Genomic DNA, 24830 nt, shown 5'->3' on the forward strand with positions numbered 1-24830 from the left:
GTTGGCTTCTGGACTCTGTGCTGGAAACGGGAGAGTTTGCAAGAGAAAGACCCCTAACCCCGAGCCTCCCCCTGAAACAAGCTTCCCCACCCTCTCTCTCCGTCCCCACCTCCCCCCATCCCCCTCCTAACCCGCGGACCCCCACAGCGACCGTCAGTCGGTGCCAGCCTCCACCATCATCCCGACGGGTGGGAATTGAGAGAAAGTTTACAAGAAAGAAACAGCAAGCGCGAGGATAAGAGAATACGAGGGGCAAAAAAGATAACGAGAGAGGGACGAGGAAATTGAGAGAGAGAGAAAAAAATTAACAGTGGGCTATATGAAGACATAGAGAAGTTGAGAGAGACAGAGAAATTGAATGGGTGACAGAAATTAAGGAGGACAATACATTGAGAAGAGAGGATGAAATACACAGGGAAAACAAGAGATGGGAGAAAGAGGGGCGTAGCAAGAGGTTAAGAGTAAGAAAGAAGTAAACAAGGCAAGGACTGAAATTGTGTTCGAGAAAAAGAAAAGATGAATAAGAGGAATAGTTGGAGTGAAGATGCAATCCGTTGGGGACAGATGAAACGTTTTATGCACACTTTGTGAGTTTGAGTGGTGACTGGTTTAGAGCGAGCCTAGAGTGAGAGTCAATAGGAAAAGAGGTGAAGCTGGTCCAGATGATGCAGGGGCTCTTTGTACTGGGTTAAATCAGTAGGCCCCACTGTCCTGCAACAGCGCTAGCTCCCCAGTTCTGTGTTTATATCTTGCTGTTTAAGTCCAGGGACTGGAGTTTTCCTTTACACGTTTTAAATAGTCTTCACTGATTTCCGAACAGTACACTTCTGTTTTGAAATGTGTTATTTTTATACTGGCATCAGGGTCCGGAAGAAGATAAAGTGAACGATTAGACAACCAAACTGGGTTCCTTGTTGGTGAAATCAGCCACAGGGTTGGTGAAAGAGAAAATCACACAGAGACAGAAAATATCAGGGACTCAGAGAGTGATAAGGATATGTATCATAGACTCTAGAAAGAGTATGATGAAGAAAGTATTCCTTTCATTAGACCTAATGTCTAGGAGGACAAAGGAAATGATCTCAAAGCGTTCCTGAAAAAATGAAATACCTTCACTGACTCAAATCTCTGGACCAAACTAGTGAAGAAGTAGCTACCAAGGTGCCAACCTTCTTGAGAGCATCCAACTGAACAAGGTGGAGGCTGATCTCAAGCAGAGAAGGAGGTTTGAAAATCCAAGCATCCCACCCACCTCCTTCCTCAAACAACACCTGTCCCATGGCAAACCAACAAATGACTGCATTTGAAAGATGTTTCATCAACCTGTTCAGACAATTCCTGGCACACTATCAGGGTGGGTAGGTCTTGAACCTGGACCTTCAGAGGTCAGGGGACAGAATCACTGCTCCACATGAGCTCCAGTCAAGGAACTAATGCTTGAGATGGTTAGGAAATTGGCTGAGTAACAAGAACAAAGAGTAGAGGTAATGGGCAATGTCTGTGGAGAGGGTAGCAAGAGTTCATGGTTTCAGGCTAATGACCTTTCACCATAATGTTTTGACCTACTTGTACAAAGTACTTTTTTAAATGTTGAAAAACTAAGCACTGGGACTCTAAAGAGACTTGGGGTCCAGGTATATGATCAGTAGACTGTCATGACTCTGTAGGTATAGAAAATAGAAAAGGAATCCAACAGAAATTCAGCAGGTCTGGCAGCATCTGTAGAGAGAAAGCAGAGTTGATGTTGAGTTCAGTGGTGGTTTTGGAGTCTGAAGGTCATGGTTGTAATGATTCTCCATTCATCCTGCATTCTCAGCTCTATTTCCCCTCTCTTCTGGAGTTCTCCCAATCTTTCCCCATGGCTCTCAATACACACTCCATGACTAATTTAATTTTCCTGCCATAACTCTGTTAAAGCTCAAGCCATGTAGAAACATTACAGGTTATTATGGATTCAGAGGCAGATACCAGGAATCTGATTGAGATAGGATATGCAGGTGTCTGTCTGTAGTATACATGAGAGTGCCATAGTAAGACTACTTTAAAAATGTTCTTAGCATGTGGGTTGCAAGGACAAGGGTTTTTTTTACTCAACTCTAATTGTTCCAAGGGCCACATTGCTGGTAGTGATTGCAGTAGTAGCTGGTGGGAGATGGAGTTTCTATTGATGAAACAACCATTCCTCATTATTGAAAACAAAACAAATGCTGGAAATCACAGTGGATCAGGCAGCATCCATGGAGAGAGAGCAAGCAAACGTTTTGAGTCTAGATGACTGTTCATCAGAGCTCTTCATTAGTGTATCAGACTTTCCTAGTATCAGACTTAAGTTAGGGCTTTTGAGGCACAGAGGTTGTGTCCCTACCTCTGAGCCACGAAGGTCTGGGTTCAAGACCCACCTGCTCCGGAGGGTGTGTGATAACATCTCTGAACGGATTGATGAGAAAACATCTACCAGACTTAAGTGTCCAGGATTACTGAGTTCAATTTCACAACTTGCCAAGGTGGGACTTGAACTCAAATTTGGGGCTGTTAGCCCACTAATACAACCATAAGTATGACATAGATAAAATCCTGTTATGTGCTGGATAAAATGGAGCGAGTCTGGCATGTTCCTAGACAGAGAAACACAATTAATGTCCGCAGAGAGAGAAATAGAATTAATGTTCCGAGTTGAATATCTCTTCAGAGTTCCACGTGAGCCAATTGTCATGGAAGGAATGTCTATGTGTGGCCTGTCACCTGTCACACCACCTCACAAGGGAAATGAGATTTCTTTTTGCATATCTCATCACTTTTTTCCTCTGTGTGGAATACTGCATTAGATAGTTGGTAGGATTCCTGGTTAATTGTCAGCCCATTGAATTCTCCCACTGTGGCCAGCAAACAAGTTCTGGCGGGGTCATGAACTAGATCTTCTGGCCTTGACATTAGGGTCCCCTTGACTTCCTGTAGGGAAGGAGGTCAGAAATTTAAGTTAATGTAGCACTCTACATATTATCTCCTTATTAAGACATCTTCACTTTTTAATATTTCATTGGGATGAGACACGTGGAGGATTACTGCTGAATGTCTACAATTAAGAAACAGTAAAGCTGAACAGCTATTGGAGAGCTGTGTTAAGGTAATTGTCAGTCCACTACAGCACACATGGGATCCAATTAAGTACAGTAAGCTATACATAGAGCCTGCTTTCATGAAAACAGATGGTGCTTATTTATGGTATGTGAAGTACTGGTAGCAATACACCAGGCACACGGCATGTGTTCTCATAACAGTTGTTGAGTACCATACCCACATGTTAGCTATATGATGAAACAGATCATATAGTCACCCCCATCTGTTTTCCACTTGCACTCTTCGACAGTGAACAGCAGTTAGAATTAAGTCTAAAATGTTTGCTTCTCAGCCTGTGTGAACTGCAAAGTCTCCTGCAGCCAGCGTGGGTTCATAATTGACTCAAATATTCTATGGATTATTTGGGGGACAGGGGTCATGTACAGAAGCAAAGAAGTAAATGTGAGAAGTCCTTTGCTTGAGTGCAATGCCTTATTCTGGGTTGAAAGTGTTTGCATGTGGAAAGTGAATTGACTTGCAAAGGGTACTAGGGTGGTCAGCTGTTTTGATGCCATGATCATATAGTTCCTTGGTGTTCAAGCCCATGTGTGAAGAATGGAATGTGCGCTTGCACATTCAGAGGAATACTGCAACCTCAGTATCCAATGTGCAACAGCAGATGCTGCTTTCAGGTTTGGGGCACAAGGAGAAGACTTGGAGACCAGGGGGTGGAGAGAAGTTAACATTTATACAGTCAGACCAGTAAATGCACGTAATTACCTTATCAACAAGCCACCTGGAAGTAAACATATTGTCAAAAAAAGGTTTATTTTAATTTATGGGATGTGGTTGTCACCGGCTAGGCCAGCATTTATTGCCCAACCTTAGTTGTCCAGAGGGCAATTAAGGTTTTAAGGAGATCTTACAGGAGAATATGGTGGTGGGGTTTAGACCATAAGGCACAGGAGCAGAATTAAGTCATTTGACCCATTGAGTCTGCTCTCCTGTTCGATCACAGTTGATAAATTTTACAACCCCATTCTCCTGTCTTGATCCCCTTATTAATCAAGAACCTATCTATCGCTGTCTTAAATACATTCAATGACTTGGCCTCCACAGCCATCCACAGCAACGAGTTCCACAGATTAACCATGCTCTAGCTAAAGACTCTCATCTCCGTTCTAGAGAACGTCGCTTCACTCTGAGACTGTGTCCATGGGTCCTAGTCTCTCCTACTAGCAGAAACATTTTCTCCTCGTCCACACTATCCAGGCCTTTCAGTATTCTGCAAGTTTCAATCAGATCCCCCCTCATCCTTCTAAACTCTATCGAGTACAAACCAAGAGTCTTCGACACTCCTCATATGACAATACCTTCATCCCTACCATAATTTTCGTAAACCTCCTCTGGACCCTGTCCAACACCAGCACATCCTTCCTTAGATATGGGCCCAAAACTGCTCTTAATATTCCAAATATATGCAGTCTGACCAAAGCTTTTTATAGCCTCAGAGTACACCTCTGTTTTTGCATTCTAGCTCTCTTGAAATGAATACTAACATTGCATTACCTTCCTAACTGCTAAATGAACCTGCAAGTTAAGCTGAAGAGAATCCTGAACTAGGACTCACAAGTCCCTTTCTGTTTCAGATTTCCAAAGCCATTTCCTGTTGAAAAAATAGTCTACACCTCTATTCTTCCTACCAAAGTGCATAACCTCACATTTTCCCCACATTGTATTTCATCTGCCACTTCTTTGCCCATTCACCTAGCATGCCCAAGTCCTTCTGCAGCTGCCCCATTTCCACAACACTATTTGTCCCTCCACCTATCTTTGTGTCATTTGCAAACTTAGCATCAATGCCTTCAGTTCCTTCATCCAGATCGTTGATGCATAACATGAATATAGTTATGGTGCCAACTCGGACTCCTGCAGAACTCCGCTAGTCACTAGCTGCTATCCTGAAAAGACACCTTTATTCCCGCTCTCTGCCTTCAGCCTGTCATTCCCGCTCTCTGCCTTCAGCCTGTCAGCCAATCCTCCATCTATGCCAATACCTTGCCCCTAACACCATAGGCTCTTAACTTATTTAGCAGCCTCCTATGTGGCACTTTGTCAAAGGCTTTCTGGAAATCCAAATAGATCACGTCCCCTGGGTCTCCTTTGTCTAATTTGTTCATTACCTCCTCAAAGAATTCTAACAGATTTGTAAGACATGACCTCCCTTTGACGAAGCTGTTCTGACTCCACCTTATTTTACTCCACCCTATGCACTTCCAAGCACTAAATAAAGGACCCTAAAATCTTACCAACAACTGAGGTCAGGTTAACTGGCCTATAGTTTTTTGTCTTCTGCCTCCCACCCTTCTTAAACAGGGGTGTTACATTTGCTATTTTCCAGTCCTCTGGGACCTTCCCTGACATCAGTGATTCCTGAAGATCACCACCAATGCCTCTACAATCTCAACTAACTGCTTCAGAACCCTGGAATGTAGCCCATCCAGTCTGGGTGATTTATCCACCTTCTGAACTTTCAGCTTCACCGGCACTTTCTCCATAGTGATGGCCACTACTCCCTCTGCCCTCTGATTCCCTTGAAGTTCTGATATGTTTCTAGTGTCTTCCATTGTGAAAACCGATGCAAGTACCTATTCAGTTCCTCCACCCTTTCTTTGTTCCCTATTACTACTTCTCCAGCCTCATTTTCCAGTGGTCCGATGTCCACTCTTGTCTATTTCTTACCTTTTAGATATCTAAAGAAAAAATCTCTTGCAATCTGCTTTTATATTACTAGCTAGCTTATTCTATATTTCATCTTCTCCCCACTTATTACTTTTCTTAGTTATCCTCTGCTGGTTTTTAAAGGTTTCTCACCAATCTTCACCACATAATATGCTTTTTCTTTTATTTTTATGCTGTCCCTGACTCCTCGTGTCAGTCATGGTTGCCTCATGCTCCCCATAACATGTTTCTGCTTCCTTGGGATGAATTTCTGTAGCGCCTCCCAAATTATCCCCAGAAACTCTTGCCACTGCTGCTCTACTGTCTTCCCTACTACGCTCCCCTTCCAATCAACTCTGGCTAGCTCCTCCCTCATGTCTTTGTTGTTACCTTTCCTTAATTGTAATACCATTACATCTGATTCAGTTTTCACCCTCTCAAACTGCAGGTGAATTCTAACATAATATGGTCACTGGTCCTTAGGGGTTCTTCACTTCTGCTCCCTAATCAAGTCTATCTCATTATACATCGCTAAATCCAGAATTGCCTGATCCACAGTTGCCTCTACCACAAGCTGCTCAAAAACTACCATTTCACAGACATTCCACAAGCTCCTTTTCTTCAAATCTGCTACTAACCTGATTTTCCAAGTCCACCTGCATATTGAAGTCCTCCATGATTATTGTATTAGCATCTTTCTTACATGCTTTTTCTTCCCCACATCCTGACCACTGCTAGGAGGCCAGTACACAACTCCCATCAGGGCCTTTGTGTCCTTTGCAGTTCCTCATCTCTACCCACACAGATTCTATGCCTTCCAACTCTATATCACTTCTTGCTATCAAATTAATTTCATTTTTACTAATAAAACACCAAACCACCCCTAACCACCCACTCCTCTGCCTGCCCTTTAGATAGGATGTGTATCCTTGGATAATTAGTTCCCAATCCTGTTTCCCTTGCAGCCATGTCTCTGTGATACCAACATCGTCCCGCCAATTTCAAACTGCGCTACAATCTCATTTACCTTGTTTCGTATACTGCGTACATTTAACTACAACACCTTCAGTCTTGTGTTGACTGTCCCTCTGTCCCACTACCTGCTGTGCCTGACGTTAGTATTCCTGACCCTTTCCATACTCTCTGACTTATAACTTATTCTGAAAACTTTAACCTCTGCTGAGATCACCCCCTAACCCCTTCCTTTATCTTTCTCCATAATTTTCTACTGCCCTCACTATTTCGTTTAAATCCCTATCCATAGCTCTAGTTATACGATTTGCCAGGACTCCAGTCCCAGCATGATTCAGGTGGAGCCCGTCCCATCAGAACGGCTCCCTTCTTCCCCAATACTGGTGCCAATGTCCTACGAATTCGAAATTGTTTCTCCCGCACCAATCTTTGAACCACCACGTTTACCTCTTTAATCTTGTTGACCCTGTGCCAATTTGTTTGTGGATCAGGCAGTAATCCAGAGATTGTTACCTTACTAGTTCTGCTTTTTAATGGCCCTCCTAGTTGTTCATACTCCCTCACCAGAACCTCTTTCCTCTTTCTACCTATATCATTGGACCATGACAATTGGATCTTTCCCCTTCCATTCCAGGTTCCTCTGCAGCCCAGATGAGATATCCTGAACCCAAGTTCCAGGCAGGCGACGTTGCCTTCGATCCTCGCCACAGAGAACAGTCTCTGATTATACTATCCCTGATTCCAACTACATTTCTCTATTCTCTCCCCTTTTGAATAGCTCCATGGTCCTGTGGTCAATTTGCTCATCTTCCCGACAGTCCCCACTCTCATCCACACAGGAAGCAATAATCTCAAACCTGTCAGACAAGCTCCTTCAGCATTACCTTCTCCATCCTTCTACCGGCCTCACTCATAGTCACACCCTCCTGCCCCTGACCACTGACCAAATTTGAAGTAGTCAATCTAAGGGGTGTGACTGCCTCCTGAAAAAACAGCGTCCAGCTCACTCTCCCACTCCCTGATGTGTCTCGTGTTCGAAACTCAGATTTTAGCTTATCAACTCTAGAGTCAGTGATCCTCAAGCAAACAAGGGGGTAAGTTTCAGAACAGAGTCTAGTCAGCTTAAGCCACAGCCATCAATGTTTAATTGTGAAGTCACACAGTGAAGTGCAGCCTGTTACAAAACTACTCTTTGTAAATTAAAACAAAATCTTCAAAGAATACTCATGACCCAATATCTAATAATAATGTTTGTATGGAATAGTAAAAATTGACTTACTGGGGTAACATGCTGGAAATTGAACCCCACTGTTCCCAGAACCATCACAAAAGTGAAAGATTTTATAAAGTATGCAAAGGTCTCCATTTGACTGGACTTTCAGGACCAGGTTGATAGAAAACATGAGCAGGAAATAATATTTATGACAAGTAATTTAGACTGTATCCACCGGAAATAATCCCCTGATATCTCCAAGACCGAGATTCTGTTAGGCTAGGGAGATGGGGTGGGTCATCCAGTTATCCAGGTGTCAGATCCCCCTGACAGAATGAAATGCTCTTTCCGGCAATGAGGATCCCAACCAAGTGCTGGGTCAGCAGCTGTCCATTGCCACCAGTGCCTGCTGGAATGATGGCTGCAATGCACCCGCCGCAGGCCCAGAATCATCGTGGAAATTCAGACCCAAGGTGAATGACAACCGGGTGGAATTGGAGACTGCAGGGGTTGGGAGTGAGGCTTTCAATGGCCTCCCAGTTCCTGATACCGGTCCATCAACCAGGTTTTACTGGATATCTTTCAACGAACATGGCAAAGCCACATGACCTCCGTTTCATCCCTGAGTCACCACCAATTTTTTTTTTCTTTGTTCATTCACAGGATGTGAGCGTTGCTGGCTAGGCCAGCATTCATTGCACGTCCCTAACTGCCCAGAGGACAGTTATGAGTCACCCAGTTATGAGGTCTGGAGTCACATGTAGGCCAGACCAGGTAAGGATGGCAATTTCCTTCCTTGAAGGACATCAGTGACCCTCAAGCAACCAAGGTGGGGGGAGTTTCAGAACAGAGTCTAGTCAGCTTAAGCCACAGCCATCAATGTTTTATTGTGTGTTGCAATGGGCTCAGGGATAATTAGCTCAATAATGAGGGGCAGTCAACTTATCTTGAGTTTCTGTGGCCAAAAGCCAAGGAATTTCTATTACCTAATTAAAACAAAATAATAGCTGGGAATCTTTTGGAGTCACTACTCTACACGACATCTACATTTGCAATAACATCTATATATCCAGCACTAAATTAACATTCAAAGCATTTGTCATCACCATCAGGAACACAGTCCTTATTTAATGTCATATAATTTAATATAAAGGATCCAACCTTAGTAGGTCCAGTACAGTGAAGACAGACTTGTACATCATTCTTCCACAATTTCAACTATATTGGAAATACACTCGAACACCAATAAATCCTTGACAGGCAGAATTTTGTTTTTTTTCCACCCTTTCAGCTTTTATGTTTGTATGTTGATTGAGGGCAAGAGTTTACTAAGTACCTGGCAAAATAAAAATATGTACGAAAGGCAATATGAGGAGATGATACTTCCTAGAGAGCGGGACTGGCCAGAATAATTACTTTTGTTCTCCAGTTCTGTACAATCCAAAGTTCCTAATAGCTGACCATTCCTGTTCTATAGGATTCTCATCATGTTTTGGAACAATCTTTACAGAATTTGCTAAGAAAATGTAAAATGCCGGACCTTTTTAAATAAAGTGAGAAGAACTGGCATTCATAGAGAGTTGGTCTCAGGACCACCAAAGTATTTTACTGCCAACAGTTTACTTATTGGAGCAGTCACTCTTGGAAAGTAGGAAACATGGCAGAAAATGTTTTGCACAGCAAGCTCCTGCAGATAGCACCAGAACCAGACAATCTCTTTTTTTGTTATTTTGAATAAGGGTTAATTATTGGACAAGGAGATCATGCACATTTTTGAAATAATGCCATGGGATTCTTTCCTTTCTACCTGTAATGTTAGGTGGGACATTTGCTTAACTTTATATCCTTATGGCAGCATCTCTAGTAGCGTACTAATTCCTCAGTACTGCACTGGGGTATTAACCTCAATTTTGTGCTAAAGGCACTGAAATGTGAATTGAACCCATGACCTTCAGGCCAACATCTAAATTTCAAAAATCAATCAGCATGCTGTGATTGTAAACTATACCGGGGAGCATGCTGTGATAAGACTGTAAACCTTACAAGTACCAATTGTAGAGTCCACACGATGTTTGCAGTGGCAGACAACAAAGCTACTTAAAGTAAAAGCTGTTTCTAAATGATCTCATATTAGTTCTAATGTTTCTGCTTAGGAATTTTTGTCGAAATACCAAATGTCTAGAATATATGTAGAATAATAGATACCTGAGACCGTTGTTAAGATTATAATTCAATCAACAGCTCAGATGGTGAGACATGAACAGTTTATGACTGTCATCTGATCCTCAGCATTGAATGACAAGATTTAGCTCATTACCAGGTATTCATTTGGCCTGATGAACACAATACATCTATAATAAAACAATTTTTTTTTGCGCTTGCCATCAAATTTACATGTATTCAGGGCTAAGGGAAAAGATCAGGTTAGTGGAACCATCTAAATAGCTTTTTTAAAGAACTGACATAAACACGGTGAGCCCTTTTGTGTTTTAAGACTCTGTAAATTTCCACGTCTACATTGAGAATGCAACTGGCTCAGTGACCTGTTCACATTGTAATAACAAACTTTTGCTAGTAGAGACAATGAAGTACCATCACTGTCTTGCCATGTTTACATAAACAATTCCATTATATGGACATAGCAATTCATGATGGAAATATGGAAATAAATGTAAAATATAAGATTTTGAAATGGAACAAACTCACCAGACTCAATAATCCTGCTTCACCTAAAAACTACAAAAACTACGTAGGTTTTGGCCACCTATATGCCATGTCAAGAGAGATCAATTAATATTTTGTGAAAGGTTGTGGTTACATAGCTGTGGTGCTGTGCAAGACTATTCCTAAGGGTGACAGAGGAATTGAAGTAAATGGCATAACAAGATCAGTCTTGTGGTATTCTGTTAAGACAGATGTATATTATTTCAATAGAAAGATTGCAAGAATCTGATGTACAGAGAGATCCAGGTATTCTGTACATGAATCACAAAATGTTAGTACGGAGGTACAGAAAGTGATGAGGAAGATACATGCAATGTTGTTGTTTATTGCAAGGGGAATGGTATGTAAAATTAGGAATGTCCTACTACTCTTGTACAGGGCACTAAGTTGGAGTGTCAGTAGAGTTTGGTTGTACAGATTTGGTCTCCTTCCTTAAGAAAGAACCCAACTGAAGTAGAAGCATTTAGAGAATATTTAGACAACTGATTCCAGGCCTGAGGAAGTTATCTTTTGTGGAAAATTTGGGCAGAATGGTCCAGTAACCATTGGAGTTTAGAAGAATAAGAGGTAGTACAATTGAAGCAGGGACTTGACAGGATGGATGTTGAAAGGATGTTTTAATCTTGTTGGAGAAACAAAGACTGGGGCCAAAGTTTAAAAATAAGACATTTCTCATTTTAGATATGAGGAGAAACCTTCTGTCTCAAAATGTTGGAGTTTGGGTAAATGGGGGCAGGGTCGCTGTATATTTTTAAGGCAGAGGTAGTTAGCTCTTGACTGTCAAGGGAATTAAAGGGTATGACAGACACGATTTGAGAAAAATAGACTTTACGCACATTTGGCCAATGTTCCTCCCCAGTTATGACCAAAAGATCAATCGGTCATTTATAACATTTTTTGGGGATCTGGTGTGTAAAATGGCTGGCCAACTTGTTAATACAATAGATTTCAGAGTACATTTCAGAGTAACATGCTGCATGAATAGTGCTGGGCAAGCACCAAGGCCATAGTTCAACTTGCATTGTTAACCACATCGTGTCAACCTTTTCCATTACAAACTCACGTGCCCAAAGTTCTACCCTCTTTTTAACAGCAGGACTGATAGAGTGAAACTGCAGACCGACTAGTTTACACAGGCAACAAATGTGACTGTTGGAATTTCTAACAGGGATATAAACATAAAGGCAGAATGAATGATTTTAAAATTAGGACTTAATTGCACTTGTACAACCTACGTAATGACCTGGTCCAGTTAGCCCCTCCATTTTCTAGACCTCTCTTCACGTGAGGATTGCATTAGGTCCTGATCATTTTTCTTTGATGCAGTTAGGGATCAGCCACGAATGCTGCAACAAGGCATGATCTTCCTTTAGCAGTCAAATTAAAGTTCCCAGCAGTGCCACTTGAGCCGTGCTGTAGTAGAACATTGTCTCATACTGAACACAGGAATTGGTCTTGCTTTTATCTTATACACCAGCATTTTAAATTTCATAAAACAAAAAAAAATTAACAATGCATTGCAAGTAAGTTGCAACCACAATCTAGCAGTTTCTGACATCATCTGAACTCTATTTTGCTTGTTGCCTTGAAACACTCAAACTATATCAACCTGGCTTATTCTAAACCACTTCAGGTTATATAGTGATCGGATCTTGAAAAGATCGAAGACAATGAATGAAGCTTGGAAATATGTGCTACCACATAAACTAGAGTCATTTGGACTTGAAGGCTTTCACTGATCTATATTATAGTTGAGCTGTACCTAGATCTTTCAGTGCAGGGCAGTCCCCTATTAGTGAGACGGCTTGCCAAAGTTTTAGTAATAATTACTAATCAAAACTCTGAAATACGAGATGGCTCCAAAGTACAAATACAGTTCAGTTTAAATCAGTAAATGTTTAATGAATGATCTGAACGAAATCTGGAGCAACAAGTAAAGCACATCTTGATTATCAAAAAATAAATTAATAGTTGGCACAGATATTCAAGCACATTAGATAAGGAAAGCTAATTAACTTGAAGGTTTTGATGCATACACACCTTTGCATTTAAAAGACAAAAGAAAGCATGATTCAAATGATTTTTCAGCTGTTTCAAAGTATGATAATCACATTCTCAGAAATTAGACTGAGACTTTCATCATTTGGGCGTTCAGAGATATTGGATGCAGACATTTTTGCTTTGAACACAACTGGAAAAGATGTACTCCTGGGAATGAACTGACCTTGTAATAACTGGCTTGACTTGTGCTATTCTTTGCTTATTATGAGCGTAAATACACTTGAGTCACAAGTCCATGTTGACTGCTACAAGCATTGCTTCAGGAGAACAAAGTCATAATGCGTGAACAATTAGGCTTTGGTTGAGTTACATTATTTTCAGTTCCTGCTGCTCCATGATATTATGTACATTAATGCAGGGAGTGCCCACCTAGACAGGAGACAAGTAGTTTTACATGCAGATTTAACAACTGGTTTAACACGAGGAATTACTACACCTGCCAAGTAGATCATGAGCTTTAAAAGAATGGTTGAAAAATTTATCCAGTTTCTTTGTGTTCCTGTCTTTGAAAATAAATTTAACTTTGCAGATGGAAGGAACTTCGTAATCAACTCTCCTCAAGAGGAATTAGGCTTCATAGAATCTTACAATACAGAAGGTGGCTTTTTGGTCCATTGTGCCTGTATCAATTAGTCCCACTCCCTTGTACTTTGTCCTTTGCTCTCCAAATATTTCTTGTTCAAGTATTTATCCAGTTCTCTTTTGAAAGTTACTGCTGAATTAATTTTCACCACCCTTTCAAGTTGTAAGTTCCGCAAGATAATGGAACATAACTGAGAGGCACGGTGGCTCAGTGGTTGGCACTGCTGCCTCACAGAATGACTGTCTGTGTGGAGTTTGCACATTCTTCCCTTCTCTGAGTGTTCCCTCCGGGTGCTCTGGTTTCCTCCCAAAGTCCAAAGACGTACAGATTAGGTAGATTGGCCATGCTAAATTGCCTAAAGTGTCCAGGAATGTGCAAACTTGGTGGATTAGCCATGGGAAGTACAGGGTTACAGGGATAGGGTAGAGGGGTGGGTCTGGATAGGATGCTCTTTGGAGGATGGTGTGGACTCGATGGGCTGAATGGCCTGCTTCCACACTGTAGGGATTCTATGATTCTATAACAACATGCTGTGTAAGTTTCTCAAGAATGAGATTAACGCTGAAAAGCTAAGAAAAACATGCTAATGGTTGGTTTGCCATTCTAAAATCTGTTTCTATAGCAACCCAAGTCTCAATTCTAGTAAGTTATTGGCTTTATAACACCAATGACGATAAAGATGTCATTTGTTGCTTGTTTGAGGAGGCAACATCATTTTGAATAGGAAAGGAAGAAAGACTTGTATTTATATTGTGTTTTTTACAGTATAGGAAATTCCAAAGTGCTTTACAGACAATGATGTACCTTTGAAGTGTAGTCACTGATGTGATGCAGAGCACAGTATCGCTTTGTAACTGATATAACTATGATTTTGAAAATGAGATTAAGAGACAGTAGTCACTGTCTGATATTTTTAGGATCCTCAAACAATTTTGAGCAACTTTGGAAACTATATGAAAATCTAACACCAGTCATAACTCAATGGTTCAGCTGATATGAAACACAGATTTGGAATTTGTGTTCTTCTGTAACATGTAACATACTGAAGTGAGTTGCTCATTTTAAATATCAATATTAAATCTTGATTTGATCACCATCAAGTTGATGGTACCAGCAAAATGCATTTTTCTCCTTCACATGTCTATCATTTTCCAAATGACTTGAAATAAAATGTTTACTTGGTTATTTAAACCTTTTAGATGGGAATTATTCAACAAATAAAGGTAAAACCAAAAATGCTGGTGATTGATGTGTGTTTTTTTCCTAACTGAGAATAAATTGCATGGACATATAAAACATTAAGATTATGAACCATGCTTGATCAGTTAACTTTTAGTGATATTACTATTATTTCTAATGTCAAAATAACTCTGGAAACACCTGATTACAAGAATATAATTGAACACTGAATCATACATTAACTTCTTTTGAACAACATTGTTACATCTGCTTGTTTGTTCTAAAAATATATCAATTAAAATAATTGCTTCCATGAAAATGATTTTGTCATAAAAAATCTTAACACTGTCATAAGAAAAGAACTATACAAGAGACGGGGTAAAAAGTTATCCCAGATTACTGGAAAACCCATAATAAACCAAGACGATTACTGAAATACACAGAAAAGATTAAACTTTACGTACAGTTTTGAGCCACAAGACAACCCATCTTCACAACCATATGGGCAACATAGTTATTGCTTAAATATAGGAGGTATGTCTTGAACACCTCACCTGCAACTTCTGTGTCTGAGGAAAGAACAAAATGAAGAGAGGTCTTGCAGATATTACTGGGGATGAATGGTTGAAAAACATCAGAAGAGTAGAGGTTTGTGATATTAGTTTTTTTGCTTTAAATGAATGAATTCCCTGCTTCATCTGCAAATGTAAGACCTGTAATATTTTTGAGTCATTTGGATACTTCTGCTTTTGCAATATATTGTGTTGACTGTAGAAAATGAAATCTTGAGATAGGTTAAAGAAAATATTATTGAATTATCTGCAGGCAAAGATGGAGTTTATCAAGAAAATAGAAGCTTGAAGAAGAAACCACAACAATGCAAAAGCAGTAACTTTGTACAAGGCAGTTTCCCATGGTACAAGAGGTCATAATTTCTGGTTCCATTTGAAACACAGCTGAGCAGAGTGAATTTTACAATCCAAGTGGATTTGCTTTGTGACATGAAGTAAAAGGATAAAAATATTTAATAGTTCCTTTCTTGGTCCAGATCAAGTATACATGATATTTCAGCGACTTTCATCTTTTGTAGAACATAATTAAACAAAGTAGGATTTACAAGTATGTGAAGAACATGCATAGATACCATTTGCTAAAACTGGTTAAACTACACAACTGCAGGAGGTTTGCAGTATTTGCTGGGAAGTTAACTTTCCCTATATGTCATTCAAGATAAGTGTGAGGACCTCATTCAATTAAACAGAAGTCATTGGGCGTAAGAAAGCACAGAATTAGGGATGCTGTGCAGGATATTGATTAACACAAAGCCTCAGCATGCTTCTGAGCAGGATAATTGAGAGAAGCTGTCCTCTGACAAGCAGGTCACAGTGTAACAAAGTGGCTCTCTTGTCTTAGAGCTATGATCACTGAGTTTGTGACATTATGCACTTAAATTGAGACAACGACCTGACAAACTCCCCACTATCAGATTATTTTTCGGTGAACAACTGTCTGGCACCATTGATGATACGTAAGCCATGTATCCACACTCCTCCGCTGAGCAGGCTCGATCCAGATCTACTAGGCCCATGCACTTCTTCCCTGAAAAGAAATTCAATTTATATGTTATTAACAACTAAATATAAGCATGACCAAAGAAGCTGAACTTTTATTGTTGTAAGTTAAAAAGGATGAAGTGCAATTTTATCATTAAGCAAAAGGCTTTCCCACAGACTAGAAAGTGACAATGAAACTATTGATTTGTTGTAGAGACCCAACTGATTCACTAATGTCTTTTAGGAAAGGAAATCTGCTGCTCTCTTACCTTGTCTGGGCCTACAATGCCCATGTCATTGCAGATGGCTCTTAATTGAATTCTAAAGTCAGAGTTATAGAGGTCTAAAGTATTAAAAAAGGCCCTTCGGTCCATCAGATCTGCACTGGTTGAAAACATAACTCTTCCAATGCCATTTTCCAGAACTTGGTCCATAGCCTTGTGCGCCTTGTTCTAAGAAATTGTGCAGTTGCATCAAGCCAGGACAACTGGGCATGTGTAATAAACACATGAAACCCACATCCTTACAATGAACTATAAACAATGGAGTTGCAGCAAATGATCTAAAGATTTATTATTTCGTATCTGTATACTGTATCTAGGTAACACCAGGAAGGAATATATAATTATTTAAAGTTTAGAATACAAATTTGAGTCATACATTCAGGGAATATAATTGGATATTGAAATGTTAGACTTACAAATAGATTGTACAGGTATTTCTGCAAAAACACACGTTTCGTTAACACGAACTGGCTGTAACATGACTGGTGAATAGTGGATGCTGTTTGGATAACATGAACTTTCTCCTGTACAGTATAGTGATTTCTCTATAATGCGATTTCCAATGGCAATTTCCCATAGCACAAAGTTGCACAAGAATGCCACTATTGTGGTTTAGGAGAAATACCTGTAATGTGGAACATGGGAAAAGCTATTCTTTTCAATGTCCATGCAGTTGTGCAAGAAAACAAGCTACACATGCACTATTTTTGTCCTGCAAGAGTTCAAGACCCATAACAAACTACTTTAGATGATGGATGTTAACTGAGTGCAATTATTATTGTTCACAATGATTTAAACATTTGTGAATTTTTTTTGGGGCTAACAAGAACTTTTGACATTTGGAGTTTGCTCTGTGCTGCATTCAGTCATATTGTAACTGAGAGTTGTTAGGCCTGTCACAACCACTTAGAGCTTTATGTATGCACAAAACACATTTTATTATTTTAAGCTCATGGGATGAAGTGTTATCTTATTATCAAGCAAGGGTCTCTTATACATGCCAGAAAGTGACAATGAAGCTGTCAGATTGTTGTAGAGAGCCAGGTGGTTCACTATTGTCCTTTAGAATGGCAATCCTCCTGCCATTTTACTTGATCACTTTTACCTTGCACTCAGCATTAATAACTCACAGGTCAGGATGGCATACAATGAAGCTCTGTGTACTATTTATCAGTAACATATCCTTAATCTTACATCAAAGAACATTCACTTCCATGTCAGCTTTCCAGGTAACACTGTCAATTATATTAACACTCTTTAGTGTGGATTGCAAACCTGACATAGACTCTTACAAAGAAAGTAGTTCTGAATTAAGTTCAAACCAATTCTTATATTTTCCTTAAATGCATTCTTTTCAAACAAACAACTTGCTGCAGATGAAATGTAAATGATGTAGGAAAATATCTTAAGATATGGCATTTTAAGATTTACCAAGAGCGAGCATCACTTAGTTCATTGAAATCAACTTCAATATTTCAAACATTAGGTACCATAAAAAAGGTACAGTCACTAATATATTGGATTTGTTATGATGTTCCAAAGCCTCAAAATCAATGACTTTTCTTAAGTGTTGCCACAACTATTGTAATCAGACACCACAACCAAGTTTCACAAAGCAAAACCCCAGAAATAGCACTGAGGTAAGGGACTATCTGTTTCTAGTGCTAGTGGTGAAGCCACTTTTTGATCTGCTTTTATTGACATGAGTATTTCCGGCTAGGGCAGCATTAGTTACTCATCCATAAATGAGTGTTCAGCAATCCTTTTGAACTGTGGCAGTTCATGTGATGCAGGTACACCCATAGTATTGTTAATTCAGAAATTCCAGGTTTTGACCCAGCAACACTGAAGGAATGGTGATATAATTCCAAGTGAGGGTAGTGTGTGGTTTGGAGGTGGAGTGGCAGGGGTGCTGTTCCCATGCATTTGCTGTCCATTTCATTCTAAGTAGTAGAGGTTGGGGTTTGGAACTTATCAAACAAACCTTGGAAATTTGCCATGAAACATTGGATAAACAGTTTTGAATTGTGCTCTGGGGTCTTTTGCACCCAGCTGAGTAAAAGGATGGGACCTACAAATGTACAGAAGATGTCCTCCCACATTCTCTTGTTTATAGAACAAAGAACATTTTAAAAAGTGCTGTACATCAAATCATGATGGAAAATTTCATCAAACTGGAACTATTTGAGGTCTATCCATTCAATAAGCAACATGGAACATTAGTCTTTCGCGTTGTCATTTTTGTAACAATTTTCTTAGATAATTACAAGGAAGATTATTCTCCATTTGGCAAATGCTAATTGCCTGCTCAATTTTCTTTGTATAAGCCTATCTAAGGAATAACTAGTGGAATTAAGTGTTCAAGTTACATTCAGGGCACAACACCATTTATATGATTTAACACGCTAACCACTTGTCAAATTAAATACATCTGTGAAACCACTGCCAGCACACACCTGCTGTAAGATGCAAAGCTAAAATATTTGTACATTAATCTTGCAGTAGTCTAGCTACTGAATATTTAATTATCTAAGTAGTGAGAAGATACTGCTAATTATTACTTGATATTATAAGCACCAACCTGATAATAATTAACTTTATGAAATTGACGACCACTATTTCAGTGTTTATTGAAACAGTTTTCCCATGTGACTTGAAGATCACTCTAGCTAATAACTCCTTGCTTTCATTGCACTTTAGAATTCACTTTGACCCTAATATGAACCAAGAATGCACTGGAAATTATGCATCGAACACAGTAAGTTCACTGAAAAGAACATGGTTGCTGTCTTAAGAAATCATAGTCATATATCATACAGAAATAGGCCATTTGAGTTTGATTTATTGTTGTCACATAACGAGATACAATGGGAAGTGTTGTTTTGCGTGCTATACAGGAAGATCATACCAGACAAAGTACATTAAGGTAGCAGAACAGAGTGCAGACTACAGTGTTACAGCTGCAGAGAAGGTGCAGAGACAGAGATCAACATTAACATTTGAGAGGGGAAGAAGCTGTTCTTGAATGTATGTGTATTCAAACTTTTATATCTTCTGCCCAACAGAAGAAGGTGGAAGAGAGTATAACCGGGTGGGAGAGGTCTTTGATTATGTTGGTTGTTTTCCTGAGGCAGCGGGAAGTATAGATGGAGTCAATGGATGGAAGGCTTGTTTGCGTGATGGACTGGGCTGTGTTCATGACTCTGTAATTTCTTGTGGTGAGCAGTTGCCATAATATGCTGTGATGCATCCAAATAGGATGCTTTTTATGGTGCATTAATAAAAATTGGTAAGAGCCATTACGGACATGCCAAATTTCCTTATCCTCTTGAGCAAGTAGACATTAAATAAAAACCAGAAGAACTGCAGATGATGTAAATCAGAAACAAAAACAGAAATTGCTGGAAAAGCTCAGCAGGTCTGCCAGCATCTGTGGACAGAAATCAGTGTTAACGTTTCAGGTTGAGTGACCCTTCCTCAGACCTGCTGAGCTTTTTCAGCAATTTCTGTTTTTGTTTCTGATTTACAGCATCCGCAGTTTTTCTGGTTTTTATTTAACGTCTCTACTTCCTCAGCATGTCCGTAATGCTGAGACCTGCTGAGCTTTTCCAGCAATTTTTGTTTTTGTTTCCAAAGTAGAGACATTGTTGTGCTTTCTTGACTGTCACGTTGATGTGGGTGCACCAGGACAGATTGTCGATAATCATCACTCCCAGGAACTTGACGCTCTCGACCATCTCCACTTCAGCACCACTGATGCAGACAGGGACGTGCCCTCCCTTCCACTTCCTGAAGTCAATGACCAGGTCCTTCATTTTGCTGACATTGATGGAGAGATTGTTGTCTTTACACCAGACTGCTAAGCACCCAAATCTCTCTCCAGTATTCAGTACCGTCACTGTTTGAGGTCTGACCTACAACAGTGATGTCGTCAGCAAATGTGTAAATGGAGTTGGGGCGGAATTTGGCCCAACTGTTGTGAATGTATAAGGAATACAGTAGGGGGCTGAGTACCCAGCTTTGTGGGGCAACAGTGTTAAGGATTATGATGAAGGAGGCGTTGTTGCCTATTCTTACTGATGCTGTCTACGGGACAGGATGTCAAGGATCCAGTTACAGAGGAGGGAGCTGAGATCTAAGCTTAGAGTTTAGAAATGAGTTTGTTTGGAAGTATAATGTTGAAGGCAGAGCTGTAGTCAATAAATAGGAGCCTGATGTAGGTAACCTTGTTATCCACATGTTGCAGGGATGAGTGTAGGGCCAGGGAGATGGCATCTGCTGCAGACCTGTTGTGCCGATAGGCGGACTGCAAAGGATCAAGGCAATTTGATAGTCTGCAGTTGATGTGAGCCATGACTAATCTCTCGAAGCACTTCATAATTATGGAGGTCAGAGCCACAGGGTGGCAGTCATTGAGGCACGCTGCATGATTTTAATTTGGCACTGGGATGATGATGGTCTTCTTGAAGCAGGTGGGGACTTCAGATTGTAGTAAGGAGAGGTTAGTTATATCTGCATATATTCCTGCCAGCTGGTCTGCAAAGGATCTGAATGCATGACCACAGACTCCATCTGGGCCTGTCACTTGTTGGGACAGGCGAAATCGTTTCACTGATCTTCTGTTCAAAGCAAGTGTAGAATGCATTGAACTCACTAGATAGGGATGTATTGTTGCCCGCGATTCTGGTCGACTTTGCTTTGTAGCCTATTATGTCGTGTAAACCTTGCCATAAGTGACGGGTGTCCTTGTGGTTAGTCTGGGTTTCATGCTTAGTTTGGTATTTGGTATTATTTTCTACTTTGTAATTAAGAATCCGTACCTAGGTACCTTTGTACCTAAGATGGCACCGTAAGTAGCGTCTTGTAAACTTTTCACTACTCACGCGAGTACATGTGACATTAAACCTAATTCAACTCAATTCAATCTCCGGTTCATCGATAGTTTCTGGTAGCAGAACATTTCGGATTAACTTCTTTGGCACCCAGTTTTCAACACACTTACTAACGAAGCCAGTGACAGTAGTGGCATAATCGTTTAGTTTGGCCACTGAGTTCTTGAACATGAACCAGTCCACTGACTCCATAGAAGCTCTTCCGTTGCCTCCAACCAAACCTGCACTACTTTCTGTACTGGGTCCTCACGCTTCAATTTCTGCTTGTAAGTCGGGAGGAGAAGCACAGCGTTGCGATCTGATTTTCCAAAATGTGGACGGGATGGAGCAGTAGGCATCTTCGATGGTTGTATAGCAATGGTCAAGGAGGTTCAGACCTCTGGTGAGGCAGGAGACGCATTGATGATATTTTGGTAGCACATTCTTGAGGTTGGCCTGAAGTCAATGGGTATGATGAACAAGGCTTCGGGGTATTCCATCTCTGTTTGTAGCACTGTATACCACATCAAATGTGCTCTTCATTTCTGCATGGGGTGGGATGAAGACTACTGTCAGATTAGCGGAGGTGAACTCATGCGGCAGGTAGTGGGGACAGCACTTCACTGTAAGATATTCTAGGTCTGGGGAGCAGTAACTCAGCAGGGTTGCCACATCTGAGCACCAGGAGGTGTTGATTAGGAGCGAGACCCCACTGCCCCTTGCATTACCCAAGGACACCGAATGGTCCATTCAGTGAACTTAGAAACCCTCAGGTTGTAACACACAGTCAGGTGTAGCAGGAGAGAGCCATTTCTCTGTAAAACAGAGCACTCAGCAGTCTCTCAATTCCCTTTGAAAGATGAGTCCAGTAAGTCCATGCTGGCTCTTGGTGGAGCAATCCTGCCATTCCCACTCCCCTGATCAATCTCTGTAACCTTGCAAGGTTTTATTTCTTTCAAGTGTTCATCTAATTCCATTTTGAAATCATTGATCGTCTCTGCTTCCACCACTTGTGGACACCGAGTTCCAGGTCATTACCACTCACTGCTCAAATGTTCTTCCACACATTCTCCCTACATTGCTTGCTCAACACGTTAAAGCTGTTCCATGCATCATCTTCATTTTATTTTTGTCTCATTTCTGTTGCTTAGCTTAGCACCTTCGCCTGTCCCAGATTTTGGCCCTTTAAATTTCTCAATGAGCAGCCAACAATCTGCTCTCAGACACCTTACTATACTTCTCTTGAGTAGGTTGCTAAGAAAAAGTGTGTTAATCTCAACTTACAACCTTAACTCTTCCTCAATTAATGGTCCCATGTGGTTCTGCTGAGATTAATTCCTCACTATATAGACAGTAACCTGCAGAATATTGATAGTGGGGCACTCAGTAATGGTAATGACATTGAACTTCAAGGGATGATGATTGAATTCTGTCTTGTTGGAGGTGGTCATTGCCTGACATGTGTGACACAAATGTTACTTGCGACTATCAGCCTTAGCTTGGATGTCGTCCAGATCTTGCTGCAAGCTGGCAGAAATCAAACTGTGCATCAAGTAGGTTATTCCTTTGAAAGTGCTGCTTGATATCACTGCTGGTGACACAGTCCAGCATTTTACTGAGGATTGGGAGTAGACTGATAGGTTGATGATTGGCTAGGGTGAATTTATTCTGCTTTTTGTGGACATGAGATACCCGGATAATTTTTCCTCATTGTCTGGTAGATGCTAGTGTTATTGTGGTTTGGAACAGCCTGGCTAGAGGTGCAATTATTCATATCATATAATAGAATCCCTATAGTGTGGAAGCAGGCCATTCGGTCCACACCAACCCTCCAAACAGCATCCCACCCAGATCCAACCCCTGCTCTATCCCTGCATTTTCCACCCTACACACTGTGGGAAATTTAGCACAGCCAATCCATCTAACCTGCACACCTTTGGACTGTGGAAGGAAACCGGAGTACCTGGAGGAAACCCACAGGGACAGGGGGAGAATGTGCAAACTCCACATAGACAGGTGCCCGAGGCTGGAATCGAACCCGGGTCCCTGGCGCCGTGAGGCAGCAGTGCTAATCACTGAGCTACCGTGCTGCACAAGTCTTCAGCATTATTGCTGGAATGTTGTAAGGATCCATAGTCTTTACAGCATCCAGTACATTCAGCCATTTCTTTATATCACATGGTATGAATTTAATAGGCTGAAGATTGGCAACTGCAATGCTGGGGTTCTAGATGAAGGCAGGGGTAGAAGGCAGAGGTGGATCATTCACTCAGCACTTCTGGCTGATGGTGGATGCAAATACTTCAGGCTTGTTTTTTGCATTGTGTGCTGGACTCTTCCAGCAACATTCCCAAGAAATTTTCCACATTGTCAGATCCAGCATTTTAGCTGGACAGGAACAGCGTGGCTAGGGGGCGCAGTCAGTTCTGGGGTACTAGTCTTCTTAACAGTGAGTACTTTCACTGGGACATATATGGTTGGGGCCTGTAGGATGGAGATACTGTTGAGCCACTGCTTCCAGCTAATTAAAAACCAAAAGAACTGCGGATGCTGTAAATCAGGAACAAAAACAAAGTTGCTGGAAAAGCTCAGCAGGTCTGGCAGCATCTGTGGAGGAGAAAACAGAGTTAACGTTTCGGGTCCAGGGACCCTTCCTCAGAACTGAACGTGGCTGGGAAAACGTCAGTTTATATGCAGAAAATAGGGAGATGGGTGGGGTAGGGAGTAAACGATAAGATAGAGCCCAAAGAGAGAGAAAGACAGTTGGACAGACAAAGGACTTGGCGACTGCTTCGCAGAACATCTACGTTCTGCTCACAATAAAGACCCTGAACTACCTGTTGCCTGCCACTTCAAAGCACCACCCTGCTCTCTGGCCAACATCTCTGTCTCCGGCTTGCTACAGTGTTCCAGTGAAGCCCAACGCAAGCTGGAGGAACAACACCTCATTTTCTGCATGGGGACCCTACAGCCCTCCGGACTCAATATTGAGGTCAATAATTTTAGGGCCTAAACTCTCCCATGTCCTAGCCCCCCACCCCACACACCAGGCCTTGTTACCACATAGCATGCCACTACACACCCGCTGTTGTTAGTCACTAACAGCCCCCATTAACAACTACTCCCCCTCCCAGCCTGATCGTTAGCAAGTCCTTTGTCTGTCCAACTGTCTTTCTCTCTCTTTGGGCTCTATCTTATCGTTTACTCCCTACCCCACCCACCTCCCTATTTTCTGCATATAAACTGACGTTTTCCCAGCCACATTCAGTCATGAGGAAGGGTCACTGGACCCGAAACGTTAACTCTGTTTTCTCCTCCACAGATGCTGCCAGACCTGCTGAGCTTTTCCAGCAACTTTGTTTTTGCTTCCAGCTAATTATTTAATCATGCAACACCATTCATAATTAACGTTCAATAAACAACTTTAGGGTGAAGCAGAAAGAAATTGACACATTGCAGGGAGACAGGGGAAGAGAAGGAAAAGAATAAGTTTAACGAGGTAAAATGGACACGTTTTCCAGACTCAATAATCATATTACAAACTTGTTGCCTCACCAAACAGTCCCTAGTTTCAGCAGTTCATTAGGTCTATGTTTGATCTATGTCCACTGC

The 24830-nt window shown here is 41.0% G+C and overlaps 1 protein-coding gene across 2 annotated transcripts in view; it reads right to left on the bottom strand.

The window, feature by feature from the left end:
* Positions 1–12563: 12563 nt before the first annotated feature.
* gstcd (glutathione S-transferase, C-terminal domain containing) overlaps positions 12564–24830 on the bottom strand; it is a 139481-nt gene continuing 127214 nt past the window's right edge. The window contains exon 12 of one of the 2 annotated variants that reach the window (XM_048599512.1): positions 12564–16109. In XM_048599512.1, coding sequence (XP_048455469.1) covers positions 15949–16109 — 161 coding nt within the window. In that variant the 3' untranslated portion in view covers positions 12564–15948. The remainder of the gene's footprint in view (positions 16110–24830) is intronic. The other variant, XM_048599522.1, reaches the window with a different exon arrangement.

This window comes from Rhincodon typus, chromosome 1 (assembly GCF_021869965.1).
Source record: "Rhincodon typus isolate 14 chromosome 1, sRhiTyp1.1, whole genome shotgun sequence".
Lineage (NCBI taxonomy): Eukaryota > Metazoa > Chordata > Chondrichthyes > Orectolobiformes > Rhincodontidae > Rhincodon > Rhincodon typus.